Below are 18,635 nucleotides of genomic sequence, written 5' to 3' on the forward strand. Positions count from 1 at the left end.
TTGAAAATTTAGGTTAATTTTTCTTGTTATTGGTGTTGTTTTGTTTTCACACTCACTTGTACTTCTGGATTGGAACTGGGAGTTTTGGGAATTCAAAATACCATGAAAAATGCAGTTCTTGTAGCTCTCAATCTATCTACTGTTTCAGGTTCAGAAAGGTCAGATTAGGGCTAGAGAAGCACCTGAAGTTTGTGGTGTTTACACGGCTGTTCTAACACTTGATGGTTCGCCCATCCCTAATTTTTGCTGTATTTTGAATTATTTCTTATGAAAAATTCTTGAAACATTGAGCAATGCTTTGTTCCAACTCTTATATTAATGTGATATGTGCAGAAGACACTTTGCCCTAGAAGATAGTCTTAGAATATTGCTGAATCTTCTTTCTGCCCGGCATCACTAGTGTTACTGACTGCTGCCAAAATTACTAGATAGCTGCAGCAATTTTCTCTGTTAGAAACATATATTCAGTACATTTTTTACTTCACTGATTTTAAATGTAAAATCCAATGTCAAATGATTCAAACCAAAAAGTCAGCTGAAAGAATGATACAACCAGTATACTAAAATATGTCTATATCAAACTCTGTCAGACTATGCTTGTGTTACACAGAAAGAGCATGAGTGTGTAAAGAGCACTCAAATTTCTGATATTATGGATCAAAAGAATGAAATGTTTAGAATAGATTCAGCCCAAGAACATTTAAGATGTGAGCAAATATGTCGATTCCAAAGTTTTTCCAAACACAGTATCTTACAGCGCACAACACTGAGATGTATGTAACCCAATCTCTAGGCTTTCAGTTAAAATCACTGCACTAGATGTTATGTCAAATTTCCCCTTGTGTTAATTGGGACTAATTTCTCTTCTCTTGTTAAAAAAAATGTGAAACCATATGGACAGTGTAGTTTCTAACTGGCTTTGCATTCCTCTTGTAAGGTAATTACTACTTTCTTTTGAACATTCTTAAGTTCAGGATACTGGAAGTCCTTTATGTTTTTTTTTTGAGATCTTATGACAAAAATGACAGCCAATTTTGATTTACCCCAGAAATCTCTTCAGAATTTTCTAAATAACTGCACTCAGTACAAAAATAAATAAATGATAATCACAAGCTCTCTTGAGAAGTTTTTGATATCTATTTGATTTGATGACTTTTCCATTTGCTTCCTTTTATTTGTACTGCAGTAACATAACACATTTTTTTTAACTTAATCCTGTTTCATGCAGATGAAAATTGATTTGATGTCCTTTCTGGCTAGAATGCAGTATTTCCCCACCATGTTTAAAATCGTGTTGGGAAGTTCTTAAAGGAGTTTGTCTTGAGTTTCAGGCCAACTTTTCAATTTTTATAGAGTTTCTCAAAAACAGTTTATTTCCCTAGCAAGCTTCAGATTTCAAAGATTTTATATAGTTTTAGTAGGAAGCAAACAAAAATAGGTGATGTTGGCTGTCTCAGAGTGAATCACTACAGTTAATCTAAAACTAAAATTGAAAGAAATTTAGAGGTGTGCAAACTCACAGATTGAGAAAAAAGTGTGGGGGGGAGAGGTGGAAATCTGGCATCTCAATGATGGCAATTCAGAATGCATCACTTGAGCAGATGTAATCACTCAAATGGCAGTGTTTCAGTAGGTCCAATGTACTTTCATGAATTACTGTATTTCCAATCCATAATGGTGTGCAATAGATCCTCTTAAGAAGTTAATATTTTCAACTCATCATGCCGTGTGAAATGTTACAGAAGAGATTAATGCCATGTTGTTGGATAGAAATCCACAAAAGTCACCATTTGTGCACTTTTAGTAATAATTGTATATATTGAGTACACAATAAACGGTTAATGTAGATCAATTATTCTTAAAGGAGCTCTGGAACAGTTCCATTTCTTATTTGATGCTGAATGTATCTGCACTGCCATAATTCAAGTCTTTGTAGTTACTTAGACGCTAATTGCCCATTATTTGTTTTCAAAACATTGTTATGCTCTATGATTCTATTCTTACACAATTCAAAATACATACATAGAAGAGAAGCTGAGGTGAATTAGAATTTCCAAGATAACTGAATGGATTAATTTGAAGTTCTCCAATCATACTTTAAATCTATCCAGACTGCCTAGGAAGGAATAGAATTTAGTTCATCTTCGAAGTCCTATTAACTTTCTAAGTTTTATTTACAAATCTGCATTATTTTCTTCTCTCTGAAATGCATTAAAAACATATATAGTAATCAAAGCTACCCATTGAAACAGCTGTTTGAAGTACATTTGATGTGATTACAGTCTGAACATTATATATTTTTCCTTGCTCAAAATTGTAGGCTTCTGCTATTCCAGTGTTTTGCACACTGCACTTCTGTAGCACATTAGCACTGGGGAACAGGGATTCTACATAGTTTAGATTATACTATCAGCATCTTTCCCAAGCAACTAACAGTCCTGTTTGGAATATGGGGACTGGCTATTCTCCCATGAATTGCTCAGGAGTTCTTTATATTGAGGCAGAAGACTTTGTGAATACATAAAGCTTTTATCAGAATCTTTCATTTGAGAGAAACAGAACAAACCAAAGTAAAAAGCAGACTCTTTTCCATTTGATTTTCTTCCGAAATCCCTGAAAAGCACAATAATAGCTCCAGATATCATAACCAATAGCAGAATTCCGCATTCAGGAGCTGATAATACACACCATTTCCAAGTATTGTTTCTACTCACTAAACGTAGTATCTAGGGAGACACCATCTATTCTATTATGTATTTTCAGCCTAATTGCTCCTTGAGTTTATAGATAAACAATAATGATTAGTCACAGCTTTGCTTAAAGCCTTATAGACAGGCTGGCATCCAAAGAATCAGTAGTTTTGGATCTGGCCCTTGTCAGCATGGCTTCAGTTTGCAACTGAATGGTCTTCCTTTCTTACTTTGTTAAATCTGCCTTCTTGTTTCTTACAGATGGACCCACATGAAAATATTTTGTTGAGCACTCTTGAAATTAAAAATGAGATGGCTGCCTCTGAGGCTGTGATGGGGCTTGGGGACCCCAGGAGCACGATGCTGGCCTATGACACTTCAAGCATCCAGTACCGGAAAGCTGGCTTACCCAGACACAGCTTTGGTCGCAATGCCCTGGAGAGGCATGTGGCACAGAAGAAAAGTAGGCTACGGAGACGTGCATCTCAACTGAAAATTACTATCCCTGACTTGACTGATGTAAATGCCATAGATAGATGGTCGCGCATATTCTTCCCTGTTGTTTTTTCCTTCTTCAATATTGTCTATTGGCTTTACTATGTGAACTAAGAAACAAAGCCACACAGGAAGCAAGAACTGGATTTCTCTTCAAATCAGTTGTACAGCCGAAAGTGGGACTTAGAAAAATTCTATTCAGGACAAAAAGTTATTTTAAAACACCTTAGTTGCTGGCCCACTCTATGGTATGTTTCTGTAACATTTTGGTTGTTTCTGCTAAATCATAAATATATAAATTTGCAGTATGGACATATCCCCTTTATGAAAATATAAGTGTATTTCAAATGTGAAGGCAAATTAGATTCTGACAATCATCTCTGTCTCGCTGTCTCTCACATCTTTTTCTTAAATGCTCATGTGAGTGTAGTGACACAAATCAGAGAGGCATTTGAAAAAAAAAGTTTTGTTTCAACTGCAGTATAAACCACTCATTCCCTGAAACTGCGTATCCAAGACATGCATGTACACATATTAGAGTGTACTAAGGTATTATCGTGCTTATGAAACACACTTTACCTTTCAAAGGTGTAAACTTGAAAACAAATAGTGCCTATCATCTTTCCAAGATGATGATGGTCAGAGGTTTCCCAACCGCATTCAGGTATTTCCTGTTATTTATTGAAAGAGCTAAACCTTTGACTGATACTATTTTGGGTTGGGTGTTTGCACAGATGCTGAAGCAAAAAGCACTAGTTTTGTTTGGGTTTTTAAGAGATAGCATATGCTCACAGTCCCTATGACTGTAGCTGTGATCGGGAGAGGAATGTAGCAATGGTGTAAGACAAGTTAAACAATCATGTCCTGAATGGGTAGATGTAACTGTTTTTTTGTGTGGGGAAGGGAATTGTTTGTCCAATGTGCCAAAAGTTGGTTGGCCAATTAGTAGTTCTCATGGTGGTTGAAGGAAACCAATGGTGCTCTGCCATTCTACTGAAAGGTAGAGAACAGTTGAAAACAAAGCACCAGGGAAAGTGAAGGCTACATATTTGTAAAAGTATATATACATATATATATATAAAAGCATACTGTGCAAATGAATGTTGTCAGTCGTAGTACCATACCTTAGTCTGAAATATTCATGTAGATTCTTGTGATTTTTTTACAATTTGTTATCTTTCTAGTGTTATGCTTACCACTGTCATTATGCTTTACACCAAACATCCAGATTGATTGAAGGTATCATACCTCTTTTTAAAGCAAAGAACTGAGCATTCGTATTTCAATACTGATGAGTTTTCTCTCAGTCTGGATTAAGCAATACCATTTCAATTTTTGTTTTGTTTTGCTTAGTGGACTATTTTAAAGGGAATAAATTGGTAGTTTACACTATAGCATCGTAGAATGGTTTTGGTTGGAAAAGACATTGAAGACCATCTACTTCTAACCGCCTGCTTTGGCAGGGTTGTGACCCATGAAATCAGATTGCCCAGGGACTCATCTAACCTGGTCCTGAACACCTCCGGGGATAGAGCACCCACAGCTTCTCTGGGCAGCTCATTCCAGTGCCTCGCCACACTCATGGAAGTCTCTCCTAGGGTGTTTTCCATTGGAAAAAGTACAAAAATTCAATTTTACTTTTGGAAAATACATACATACATACATACATACATATATATATATATATATATATTATTTTTTTTTTCATTCCATAGAGCTTTAATTTTTTGGCAAAGTAGATTTTCCCATTTAGACCACTGTGCAAAAGTTTTCTGTAATGGAAAACTAAAAGTTTTCAGGAACTGCATAGAAAGTATAAATTTCTGATGTCTTCTATAAAATTAAATTCCCAATCTTGTTTAAAAGAAAATATTTAATGAAGCAAAAGCCACATACTACTGTATCTATGCTACCTCTCACATGTGCAAATTTCTGAAATGAACTCAAATTTCAGTACCTTCCAGATATCATAGGAAGTGTTTTCATATGTAGATACTTTTTCCCCTTATAACTTTGGCAGTGCTTTAAAATAGCGTATAAGGATATTTTTGATAAAATATTTTATTTGAAAATTTTGTTCGTGCTTTAAAAGAGTAATTTTCCAACAAGTTACTGTGCTTTCCTGCCCCCTTTAACAGATAGGAAGAAAACAGCTGTGGGAAACATAGGAGACTTTCTGACTTTGTTTTGAGCGTAAGACATGTATTCATTTTTCAAATGAGAGATTACTGTTTTGAGGCTGCATTTCATGCACAGTGCAATAAGCTTTGCAGATGAGTATGGAATTTCAAGTATGAATCATGCTGCAATTTTTCCCAATTTGTAGAAAACTTCAAAAGTGCCACATTTAAATGCAGAATTTCTCTTCAAAGTCTGTTCATTAATAATGATACCCGTTATCGTAAATAAAAGCCGTCTTATAGTATTCTACTATAAAAGTTTTTCTTTCATTTCACAAATTGCTATCCATTCTTTGTGTAGGGTTGGGTTTGTTTTCCTCTTATATTTGTTTGTTTCACAGAATCATAGTGTGAACACAGGTTGCTCACAGCTTGTTTGTGGTTGATGCACCTCAAATATGAAACTTTACAAAAAATATGTTGTTTGTCAGCATTTACTGCATGAAGTAATTGTGAAAACCACAGAAGCTGAAACTTTGAACTGCACATTAGTTTATCTGAAGTTATAGTATAAGCCATAATACTCTCTGATGTCACTGTTCAGAGTGTGAACGAGAATGTTTGGTTTTTGCTCAGGTGTCACTAGAAAAGACGTATTACCTGGGATGAAGGAGATTTTTTGCTTTTACAAAGTCCTTCTGGCTACTAATGTGGTACATATAATAAGTGAAAGGGAAGGTTTCTTCCTGAAATTGAGTGGTTATCATTTTGTACTTAAGGCTCAACACTGTGATACAAAAAGATGCGGGTAAGAAAGACTGGCGAGGCACTGTCGAGGGAAGAGTAGAACTCAAGAGCCCATGGTGAGCACTTGCTCTTTCTGAGATACTTGAGTGAAAGTGAGAAATTATGCCAATATTCATGAGGCATGGGTACTAATGTGTGCGCTACCCTGCAGGTAAACTAGAATAAATTTGCTTTTACTTTAGAACTGGCAGAAAATATTCTAGATCCTACTAATTCTGTTGATTATTGATAGTTTCAATAAGCAAAATATAAAATTTAATTTTAGGTGGATCTTGTAATGCAATTATAGTCACCATTTTATTGTTCTAGACATGATAGCCAGCAATTAAGGTGTTTTTCATCTTATCGAAATGCATTGGCAAATTATGACTATAACATGGCACAGTTTTAATGAAATATTTGAGATCAATCTGTAAATATCTACTGTATATGACTGCTAGTAAGTATGATACACATTTTCAGAACTGAAAATCCATGCAACATATTTCCATGTTTGCATAAGGAATGTTATGTTTCTATCCTATTGCAATTTAATGACTGGGAAGAAAGACTCAAGCAATGCCATTGTGAACATTTCTTTTCTTGCTCCTGAGGAGGAAAGCAGGTAATAGTATGTCACACAGTTCTTCAGAGTTTTTACATTCTAATACAAAGGATATAAAATCTGTAAGGTACAAAAGCACAATGCATAGAGAAAATGAGTGGTGGTCTTGCACCTGGGGAGCAAATCCTTATTTCAGACAAAATATGCATTAAAATTAAGGTTTGATTATTTTTTCATTGTAATTATTAGTCTGTGTTACAATTCTATAATTAACACAGAACTTAAGTGAACAAATGTTAAACATTATCCAACTGTATGTGCATATGGACATGTGTCTGTATGGACATATGTGTGTATATATACACATGGTGAGTATATATATATACACAAACATTCATATGTTGGTGTGTTAAAGGAATAAGCTAATAATACTTTTGTTTCTATCATCAACCAGTGTATGATTATATTTTTGAGAAAAAAAGATTAATGTATTTAAACAAAACTTACAATACAGGGTAACTGGGCATTTCTATATCAGCAGATCAATGCATATAATTCGTATGGAACATTGCACCATTTGACATGATGGTAGTACTGTACCTCCTAGCATCAGAAGTTAGATTAGTCCTCACATTGCTTGCCTATTTCTTCTCTCTCTTTTTATAACAGCATTGTCCACTAGTAAGTTTTCAAAAACAACAATTCTAAGGGAACCAAGGCAAAAAGGCAAAATTATTAACTATTTCTAGAAAATCTAGAGTGGGATGGCCAGGGTACAATACTATATCGTTAGTGATCATTACATTTTGCTATGTGTACATAAAACATACAATGTGAGCAATCATAACTTAAGCTGAGCGTGTGTAAATATTATCAGATTTCTTAAACATTTTTAACTCCTAATTTGTACTTTATGGTAAGGCAAAAAGCTAATTCTATGGTTTAGATTATTGTGTCCTAAAATTATGTAAATAATGAAATAAGCTGTAAATGAGCAGTCAATAGATACAGTAATTGTTTAGTGACTTTTTTTTACTAAGTACAATAATTGCAGTGCTCTAGCAGAGTAATTTAAACACCCTTTTGCATAAACAGATTTGGATACCAGATATAAAAAAAATTAGAAAGTACTGAGGTGCAAAGTAACCATTTCAGCTGTATTACTGCTAGCACAATTGGTTCTCTTGTATGGTTAAACCGTTCAAGCAGCGGAAGATTGTAGTTTGGCACTCAGTACTCAGCGTAAACAAATAAGGCCTGATTTTCACATACAGTAAGGTACCTTTATGTTGCTCCTGCGAGTGGCGATGTGAAGGAATCCAGGGTAGGTGAGAATTCAGCTGCTGGTGATCTCATTACAGAAAGTCTGCATACTGCATCTCTTTCTGCAATCTGTATCCCTTATGGTATCTAATAGTAGATTTACAGTTTTTCTTTAGAAAAAAAATATATATTTGACTGTCATTAGATAGCATAGTCCCCGAAAGCCAAAGAATCTTCACTCCAGAAATTGTTTAAAGGAAATCTAGAAAGTCACTGCTTAACACCAAAGGTAAAGCTTAATAAAATGCACTAGGAATTTTGTCTAAATTTTTAAGAAGCAAGTGGAATGTTGATCAAAAATACTGCCCTGTTCTACTTTGTAAAAATAATAATAATTTAAATATCCATTAATATTAAATTGAAATAGATCACCTCTACAAAAAATATGCAACACGGACATTTCGTAAGTATAAAATTATTTTCTTTGTAAGTGCTTTGACAAAAAAAAAAAAAAAGAAACGATGAAAAGTTTCACCTATACTTTCATACTAAGGGTTGTATTTTTTTATTGTTTTTTCAGACATAAGGTCATCTATTCCAATTTGATAATGTTTTGTATGTTTTCACTGTTAACAGTCATTTGACAGTTATTCACCAGGCTGTATTGTTCATGGTGTGTCCTGTTACTTTCAGTTGAAGACAGAAAGAACATCTGAAACATGATTAATTCTAACAAGCTGACTATGATTTGACTTCTATCACGTTTTTATTTGCATGGGTGTTTAAATGGTTCTGTTAGTACTGTCTTTGCACAGTTCTGGTTTATCTTTTTTACTTAGTACTATTTACTTCATAATGTAGTAATCATCAGCCTTACTAATGACCTTGTAGCCTTTCTTATATGCACATAATGCACATTTTCCAATGGCTAGAAAATGCAAAATACTAGTGGATATCATCGCATCAGATCTTCATGTCTTTCTCAAAAGGACTGCTAACCTCTGGGATACACGAGGTAGTAAAATGATGATTGTAAATGAGTAGCACATAAGAGATATTTTCTTGAATTTAAAATTATTGCAGCCAGTTTCAGCATGTAAATATATAATAATGTTGGCTAGTGTGTAATTCTTGAACTAAAAAAAATATAAATAAAGAAAACCTAAAAGATGTATATGTAGTTGTGTTATGTTGAGCAGGTTCTCTTCTCAAAGCAGGTGATCACTAAAGTGTCACAGCTCCAATCTGAAGTGAGTGCGTATGAAATTTTGGGTTGGAAAGGGACTCGAGGAATCTGGGTATAAAGGCATCAAAAATACAGGTTTAATATGTGAAGGGGATCCCATAACACAGTGTAGATTTGCCTAAATAGTGATTGGGAAGCTGGTCATCTCAGGAACATCAGCAGGGTACAGTGAGATGCTGACCACTGGTCAGCATGAAAATGCTGAGGAGAGGAACACTGAAAATCTTTCCTAAGAAGTTTGGTAACTCCTTTAAGTCAAGTCTTCCGAATCTATTGCTGATTACTTCTGGTTACAGAAATATGGCAGTGTCTGATTTTGGTGGGATGGTATTTCCTTATAGGGAAAAAGGTCTAACAAGTCTTATGTTTGTCTATGTGGTATTAATGTAAGGAAAACTCAAGCTCTGTTCCTTCCTCTTTTTTCTTAGTACCTACCAGGAGAAGGTCTGGGTGACCAAATTATTGATTCTTTCAAAACAATGAAAACAGCATGTTTTCCTGTTGGAGTTGTTCTATTGCATAAAAAAAAAAAAGTCTCAAGATTAACAAATCAGGAACAGAGTGCTGTTAGGCATGCCCATGAGTGGCAGTCATAAAGCTGTTCTACATCTTCTGCTTGTTTTTTACAAAATTTTATTAGCATTAGCAGGGACCAGAACTTGGGTCTGTTCTTGTGCTTGCAAAATACAATGTCCACCGATGCTGCTGTTTTGTTGCTGCTTCTGGCAGGTCTTGATCATTAAATAGAATTCAAAATTAATGTGCCTATTTCTCTGAGGGGATAGTTCATGCCTTTTAGTTTTTCTCGTAATATGTCAGCCTGGCCAGAAGCTCTAATAAAAGGAATTTCATATCTGTGTTTCCAAACCCTAAATATTGCTACATGGGGAGATGGCAGGGTATTATTGGTAGCCTTATGTCTACACACCCGCAGGTCCGGCCGCAGCTTGATTCTCCTTCATCTGGCCCAACCAAGGGAGGCAGATGGAGAACCAGAAAAGAGAAGAAAAGGCTGCCTGCCAAAGGCTAAAACTGCCAAATCCTTACCTTTGTCTGGAAACACAGGCAGTAGTAGGTAATTCCAGGTGAAGTTATCCACCTGGCTACTCTGTGTTCCCAGTCTCACAACAGCACTGCTTTAATGGCTGATGTGTTCTGTCACACTTTTTTGTGGACAAAGAACACCTTTTCTGCAGAGAAGGACCAGAAAAGAAGATGGAAAGACCTGGGAGTCCTGCACCTGGTACCGAGGTGAGGAGCTGCTTGTGGCAAGATGCTGGTTCTGTATTAGGTAACGCAGAAGAGAAGTAAAATCTTCCAAATTTATAGGAAACTCTGGCATTATTTCATCTCTTCACTCCTGAAAATAGATTTGCCTCTTGAATGGTAGATCTGAGCTCTGAAGAAAGACTAAAATGTTAGCACTATTGCTTTGCTACAAGTGCATGATGTACAGTTGCCTATTATTTTCTGAGATTATTATATGCTGAAGGAAATGTATTTTTATTTTAACACTGTTTCATGATTTTTGTCTCTAAAAATACTTATATTCATTCACAAGTATTTCCAAACTCAAATAGAGCAACCCTTTTCCTTATTGTATCTATAAGTACATTTGATACTATCTCATCCTAGCAACAGTTGTAACCAATTCACTAGCACAAAAAATAAGTCTTAAACTGCAGAGTATTTAAATAATCTATTCCATTTTTCTTCCTTTTTTTGAGCATTATGCTTATTTCATGCCTTGAGAATCATAATCTCTTTTAATGAAATATTAGTACTGACTTCTTATTGGTAAATTGTACTGTTGAATATTTACCAATAATCTGAGACTAAAAAGTGCTATCAGAAACTATCTAACAAATCTCAGTTTTCAACCTAAAAAAGGAAGATCAGTATTTAAAGGTAGAAATGCACCAACTGTGAACAGCTGTGAGAGAATCAAGTAATGAAAACTGGCTTCTAACACATTGAAACTGTCACATATAAAATTAATGTAACATTAATAACTAAATAGCAAGTACATTCACTAATGCAAATTCTTTGGTTATCAAAATTAATGATCAGCATGACAGTATTAATTTGTAATCTTTGTTATACCTGAAGGATACTTAGACTAAGTTATCACAATGTTAATATGAGTACGGGCAATCAAAAATTCAAAAAGGATATGCAGAAATAGGGTTAGGTATTCCAGTGATGTAAATTGCTGATATATATAGTAATACACTTGACAGACTTCTACCAGGACAAAATTGTTTTTCGGTTTTGTTTGGCGTTGTTTCTTTGGTTTTGTTTGGTGGGTTTGGTTCCTTTTTACTGTCAGGGCAAAACTTCTGCATTCTTGGAAGAAAGGTATTTTTTCCTTCTTTCTGATGGGTTGTCAGAGCTGATTTACTGCATTCATTTTGTCACTTTAATGGCTAACAGAGTGTTTCCAGCTGTGACCATTTTAAAACTTCCCCTTATTTTAGGAAGAATATAGCTACAGAAACAAAATCTTGAAGTTCTGGGTGTCGGCTTGACTCAGGTTTCCTTTCAAATACTTATATCAGTTTTGGTGCTAGTTATTTCTCAAATGGTCCGTGACATACTTACAATATATATATTGAGGTACATCGCCACACATAAGTGCAATTCTAAGCTTGGCTGATATGTCTCAAGACTGATGCTTTTTAAGCTTTACTATCTCCTCATTAAGGTGTTTCCAAAAAATTTGTCTGAAGAATGTGATTGAACAACTCTGCCTTCAGTCTTAAAGATTTTATTGAAATTTTACAGCATTGAAGCTTGTTGAGATGGCATGAAGAGAAATCACAGGCAGGCACAGGAGTACAGTGTCACGCAGGTTACAGGGAACAAAGTCCTTTTGTGTGCTGTTCAACAGTAGCAAAAAGGGCAAGGTGTTCAGCCATAAACCCACAGCTCAAAGGTGTGGGTAGTAGTAGAGGGATCATTGTTGCTCTAATATTGTGGATGATATTTCCCCTTTCATGACATGTGAAGAAATTGTTCCTTGAGGTGAGAGGACATTTTCAGGAGAAGGAATGTGGATAACATATATGCCAAAACCTCCATGCCAGGGCAGCAAGATCTGTCTGTGGTATATGCAGACATGTAATTGTTTCTGCTGTTTGTCTGTATTTTACATTATAAAAGAGGTTCAAGACATTTATATAAAGTAGAAGAATGTGCCGAACACACAGCATAAAAATACACTATAAAAAATACAAAAGGAAAAAAGCACACAAACCACAACATGGGGCAATCCTCCCATGCAACAGCAGAATCTAATACCAGCATTGCCTAATTTCTTTTTTCCCACTCAAAACAAATGCTTTCAAATTAGAAGGGTTTAAGACTGTAGGAAGGACAGTCTATTCACACCCCACCTCCTTATTTTAATATTAACTTTTTTTACACAACTTTGGAAACCTAGCATGCTGACCTTGGTTAATTCCTGTGAATCATACAAGCCTTTATTGGTTGTGGAAAGGTCTTCAGATCTCTCTAGAAAAGGTTAAGCATTATTTATTTGCCTTCATTACTATCCAAAGCTTTGTGATTTCTGAACAGGTTTGACATTCAAACTAGTGAAGGATAAGTGAAAGAGGAAAAAAGCCTTTATAAGAATTCTAAACAAAAATTTACAAAAGGAAGAAATGTAAAGCAGTAATGGCAAAAGCTTTATTATGTAACACCCCTGCACCATCCTTCTTTAGCACAGAAGAGTTGCAGAATGCCTCTTGCTAGTTCCTGTGTTTATGAGATCCAATCTGAAAGAGAGTAAGAGTTGTGCCAGTTTTTTTCTAGCTTTATAGCACATGCTAACCACATCTTTGTCATTAATTTCTAAAATAATAGATGACTTTTGATTTTGTTTCATTAACAAGATGTCATTCATATATGAGATATGCTGAAAGTACAGCTCTGAGACCTACAAGTGTGAGAAGTAGGTTCCTGCACGGTGATCTCCCTGCAGTCTTGGCCTCTTCAACCCCTCTGCTTGCTGCAAAGGTAGGACACGTAAATATGCATGTCAGTGAAATGCAATCAATTATTTTGCAGTATGTTTGTTGCACCCAGGTCAATTTGATTTGAGGAATTAAATTAAGATTCCCATAGGTTTTTAATACTGTGAATTTAGAAGGATATTTACGTATTTCTAAACACATTTTTCAGCTAGACAAAAAGCCTGCTGGCAGATGGGAGTTAGCCCGAGGTTTGCATCCCACATAGTGACATTCCTTTTTTTCTCTCCTTGAAGAGAAAAATGCCCCTCTGCTGTCCTCCAAATGTTTGGTGTTATGTGAGAGAGCGAAGGCAGCAAAGAGCCTGTAGAGAAACCTTGAGCACGTGGTAGTGCTTAGGTCACTAGTATGTACTAATGGCGTGCAAAAGGACAGTCCTACAAGATCTACCTCACAACTGCTGCGAAATTATATGTTAATTATACTTATCACTCCTCATACTGTCATGTGACCTGTTAGGCAAACAGACACCCACCACACACCTGCAAGGACTGTGTGAAACAATGAAGTTACAGATATGTCAGAAATAAAGGCAGTATTTGTAAATAGCCAGCACCTAATTACTTTGCAGCAGATAGGCAGAGCCTGTGGTCTCACAAGTGTTGCTGAATTTTGTTACTGTACCAATTAAAATTGAGCACTGCCAGCATTAAAAACTGAAACATTTTCTATGTGCTTAGAGGAAAGGGATGCTGTTAATTGACTGAAGAAGCGTACTGTGATCCTTTGTGTTTGTTTTCATCTCAGTTATTTATTCTCTGAAACACAAAGAAAAAGAGCTTCAATTCTGGAACATTTTAAACAACCAGCCAAACCTCTCCATTTCTTCTAGCTGACTTCAGATAAGAGGTCTCAGATAGATCTTCAACAAGACATTCCTTTAAGACAAATGATCCAATACATCTTATTTGCTTGGAACCAGATCCCTTTTTGACTGCTATAGTTCATTATGGTTAGTCCGTTATGAATTACATGATATCTCCAGAGACCCATTCTGAACTTCAAATATCACAAGACTGCTATCACGCATAATGCTGAAGACAGCTGCTAAATCTGTATCCACTAAAAATGTGCTTTTCATTGCAAAATGACCCTCTTTAAGTATTATTTGTTATTTTCTGTTTGCCCAGTTTTATCTTTCTCAGAAATTGTCCACCGAAAATTTGGTTTTTTGGGTTTGGTGTACAGTGTGATTATCATTATTTTATAAAACTTGAACATTCCCTCAAATTCCCCCAGATACAAAGCATGTAAAGGGCAATTTTGACTGCCAGCCCATGTAAATTCCCTCAGACCATATAAAAAGACAACAGTGGCAGATTGCCTCCAGGAGCTTATGGTTTCTTCTGTTAGTGAACAGCACGGCAAATAGAACAGGTTGTGAAGTGAAAGCTGTGCTAACATATAGATGATGACAGCCTAGTTGCAAGTTTCAAAGAATGCCCTACGATATAATTTCAAAAGTTGCATTTATTTATTTATTTATTTATTATTCTACTTTGAAGTAGGGTGTATTGTGGCCTGTTTTCACAAGATGAAAAAGCAAAGCATAGCTTTCTCATTCTGCATTACTGTTTCACCTTCTGTAGAGGGGAGAATGGCTTTTAGTGTCCTTGGGATCCTATATTCTATAAATCACCATCTACAAAAAGTACATTCATAGGAATTCTGTCATAACGCCTCCTTAGTGTATAGTAAGAAAAATATATGACAGGACTCTTCTGTTACTACTTGACATGGCTTCCTGACATGGTTAAATAATAATTTATTCCACTGAGGAGATGTTTACGAGAGTAAATAGGAAGGAAGAGAAGCAAGTTAAATTGAAAGGATTATTCTGTTTGATTTTTTTTTTCACTAAATCTTCTTTAGATGGTAACAAATTACATCCTTTCAGGCAGGAAACAACACAGTCATAGGTGATTCTACATTCTACATTGTCTGGAGAATGTGTTGAAGCCACTGGCTACTGGAAATGAAGTTGTGTACAATGGATGGATAATAATGGATTAGTTGGGTTCATAAATTCTTTCACATCTTGGAAAAACAGAGATGGGAGAAAGTAAGTTCTCCAGATGTCTTAACACCATATTACATCAGATGAATGTTGGGCTAGAATTATTTTTCAATGATGGTCTTCATTGTCCCAGATGCTATCCCTTTATTATCCTTTGGAGCCCTTCTAAAAAATTTAATCTCCTCTCAGATCTGAGGTGTTGCTTAAGAAAATAAAAGAAAGGATTCCTCACTATGTCTGAAGGGTCACTCTCACCATTTAAAAGAAGTCAAAGGTAGGTACTACATGTCTACATATTTACCTACACATCTATAATACTTCCCATTCTCTTTAGAGAGTTGCACTGAGAAGACATAACAACAACAACAACAAAAAAAAAAAAAAAAAAAAAAAAGGGCAGCATAAGTAGTACTATTTTTGAGTCAAGGGCAAGGAAAGGCAACAAAGTTTGAGGACTGCAAATCTGAACCTCTCCTTGCAGGCTGTGTGAGTCTTAGGGAACTAGTAAATGTCTTTTGATCATCTGGACATCAGGAAAGTTCATGCATAACCTGAAGGTTCATAAATTATAAAATATGTTTTCTTGAGCTGATTTTAATGAAGAACAAGAGCTTTCATAGGTTAGACTTTGAATGGGAAAAGGTTAATGTAGACAGTAATTACTGATCTGTGAATACTGCTGGAAATACTGTACCATTCTGAATGCTTATTTGGGCTACTTCTATGTAGGAAAATAATTCAACACTATGGAATTACTATAATATTGAGAAACACAAACGTGTTTGCTAGGTCTGGTGATTATGTAAAGGAGGCACTTAAAATAATCTAGTAGAATGGTAAAAAGGGCTTTTTCCATTCTTCATAGATGCCAGCACTGTAAAAGGGGATACAAATATGAAAATCATGTTTAATGCAATTCTTTGCTGCAAGTGGTAAATTTCTACCTTCAGAAAGTGTCAGCTTTGTAGAAAAGGCCCTGAGAGGCCTTGGGGACAATCAGCTGACATCAAGTCTGTAGTGTGCCCTTGCAGCAATGAGGCCAGTTTTACTTGAGCAGTATTATAGGGAGCATAGCAAGCAGCTAAAGAGAAAATCTCTCTTGATGGATGATGGCTGTACTTAAACATCATGCACGGATCAACAAGTCCTCTTAAAGTGTAGTGATCTGTCCATAGGGTATTGATCCAGTAGCAAAATAATTGTTGACTGGAGCACCTCCCCTATGAAGACAGTCTGAGGGAGCTGGGCTTGTTCAGCCTGGAGAAGAGAAGGCTGCAAGATGACCTCACTGCAGCCTTTCAGTACCTAAAGGGAGCCTGGAGACAGGAGGGGAATCAACTGTTTGAAAGGGTAGATAACATCAGGACAAGGGAAATGGTTTTATGTTGAAGGAGGGAAGATTTAGATTGGATGTCAGGGGGAAGTTCTTTACCATAAGAGTGGTGAGTTGTTGGAACAGGCTGCCCAGAGAGGTTGTGGATGCCCCATCCCTAGAGGTGTTCAAGGCCAGATTAGATGGGGCCCTGGGCAGCCTGGTCTAGTATTAAATGTGGAGGTTGGTGTCCCTGCGTGTAGCAGGGGGGCTGGAGATTCATGATCCTTGAGGTCCCTTCCAACCCTGGCCATTCTATGATTCTGTGATTGATTTCTCGTTTTCTTTTAATTGATAATAATACAGAAAATTCAGTGCAACCGAGTGTAATATGAGCATCTTTATTAACTTCACTGTTTATGCAAGTACTTTTCAAAATCAGAAGTATGTTCCATATAGCGTCACATTACTGTGGTGTACACATGTGGTGTATTTGGAGAAATATTTAAGTGGGAAAAGTATTATTTTTTCTGTGCTATACCCTTACTCATGTTTGTTGAAATCCAAAATGAATGTAATCTTAATGTTAAGACAGTTATCTAAATCATATGTGTACTTAATGTTATTTTGTCAGGCAGCTGCTATTCCATATTCTAATACCCCTCTCCTCCCTTGTCCACCAAAATATTATCACACAGTTGTCACGTTTAAGGAAAGTAAAGGAAATACTGTATAACTCCCTACTTCCATTCTAATCCTAGTGATTTTAGGATGGTGGGGAAAAGGTCCATATGCATAGCAGCAGCTATTTCATTTGTGTTTTCACTCAACTTGCTTAGAACTTTTAAAGTGCACGTCAATAAATGTGTTGATTTGTTACAGAAGAAACAGCATAGAATTGTGCTAACTGATGATCATGGATATTCATATGGTAAAACTGAATAATAAAGTCTGGGTGTGAGTGATGAAGAATCTGGAGAAGATAATAAAACAGGACTTTACTGACTTTTCTCAGTACTCAATCCTAAAAACTACTAATACAATCTGAAGTCCTTAGATATAGAACTATAAAACTTCGAGAAACTTTAGAGAAATGTATGTATTTAACTATCTATAGACATAAGAACAGGTAATGATTGCTGCATTCTCTATGCTACTGATTGTGATTTCCTGCTTTATGAAAAAAACCTGCTCAAACTTTCAGCACAGGCAGCAGCAAAGAGTAGACGCGCTATAGAAAGTGCACTTTTAATAGAGATTCTTGCAGAAATTGTGATGGTGAGTTATAAGTGCCAAAAGAGAGAAGGGTATGGGTGAAACATAATGAAAGTCTTATTAAAATTCTGTAGATTTTTATTGGAAGATCCTTGCTTTGCCAGAGCAGTAGTTGCTCTCACTGTCTGATATTCTCTGGGCTTTGTTTGTTGTCCTTCTTAATGCCTTCGTCACCTTTTTCACTTTGGTTGAAGTCTAGGTGACTCTTTGGAAAGATAGGATCTTGATTTGGCCCGAACAGTCTAATGTGCTCCTTTGCAAAATTAACTTTGCCTGGAGATTTTTTTGCTTGAATTCTCTGCAACTACAAGAAAAATTTTGAGCTAGCTCTGGACAAATTACTTATTTGTTCCATCAGAACAAATATTTCAGAGAAAAACCGTTTTTCATGGGGCTGCATTTTTTTTCTATGAAAATGTGACTCCTCTGGGCCATAGGAAAAGTCTTTTCAATTGATAGGGAATGCTGACTGAAAACTGGAAGCTCTGTTAAAATTGCCGGCCTTTGACATTTGTTCTTTATTCTATGAGACAAATTAAGACGGTGCAAATTATGTTTGTGAAAACATCAAGAAAAGCAAAAATGGTGTATCTGCTGGGAGCTCAAGGTTTGAGATGCTGTGCTTCCTGATTCATTAACATCTTGGGCAGCGTTCCAAATCACTTTTCATTTGTTTGATTGATATTTCAAGTATTTTAAATGGAACAGAATACCAATATCCTAGTGATCAGGATTTCCACCTGAGGCAAGGGTGACAGATATTTTTGTCCCTTTTCTGTGTAAATATTTGCTGTGGCTGGAAGTCTCCATCATTCCAGTGCGGTTTTGCTCT

The 18,635-nt window shown here is 35.9% G+C and overlaps 1 protein-coding gene across 3 annotated transcripts in view; it reads left to right on the forward strand.

Annotated features, from left to right (window-relative positions):
* Nucleotides 1-3,299, forward strand: part of GABRB2 (gamma-aminobutyric acid type A receptor subunit beta2) — a 133,768-nt gene extending 130,469 nt beyond the window's left edge. For 2 of the 3 annotated variants that reach the window (XM_042826392.1, XM_042826394.1), the window contains one exon: nt 2,952-3,299. In XM_042826392.1, the coding sequence (XP_042682326.1) occupies nt 2,952-3,299 (348 nt within the window). Of the gene's footprint in view, nt 1-2,949 lie in introns of all 3 variants that reach the window. The other variant, XM_042826393.1, reaches the window with a different exon arrangement.
* The last annotated feature ends 15,336 nt before the right edge of the window (nt 3,300-18,635 follow it).

The sequence above is a fragment of the Centrocercus urophasianus genome, unplaced genomic scaffold (genome assembly GCF_019232065.1).
Source record: "Centrocercus urophasianus isolate 14NV4802_14NV808 unplaced genomic scaffold, USGS_Curo_1.0 seq_26, whole genome shotgun sequence".
Lineage (NCBI taxonomy): Eukaryota > Metazoa > Chordata > Aves > Galliformes > Phasianidae > Centrocercus > Centrocercus urophasianus.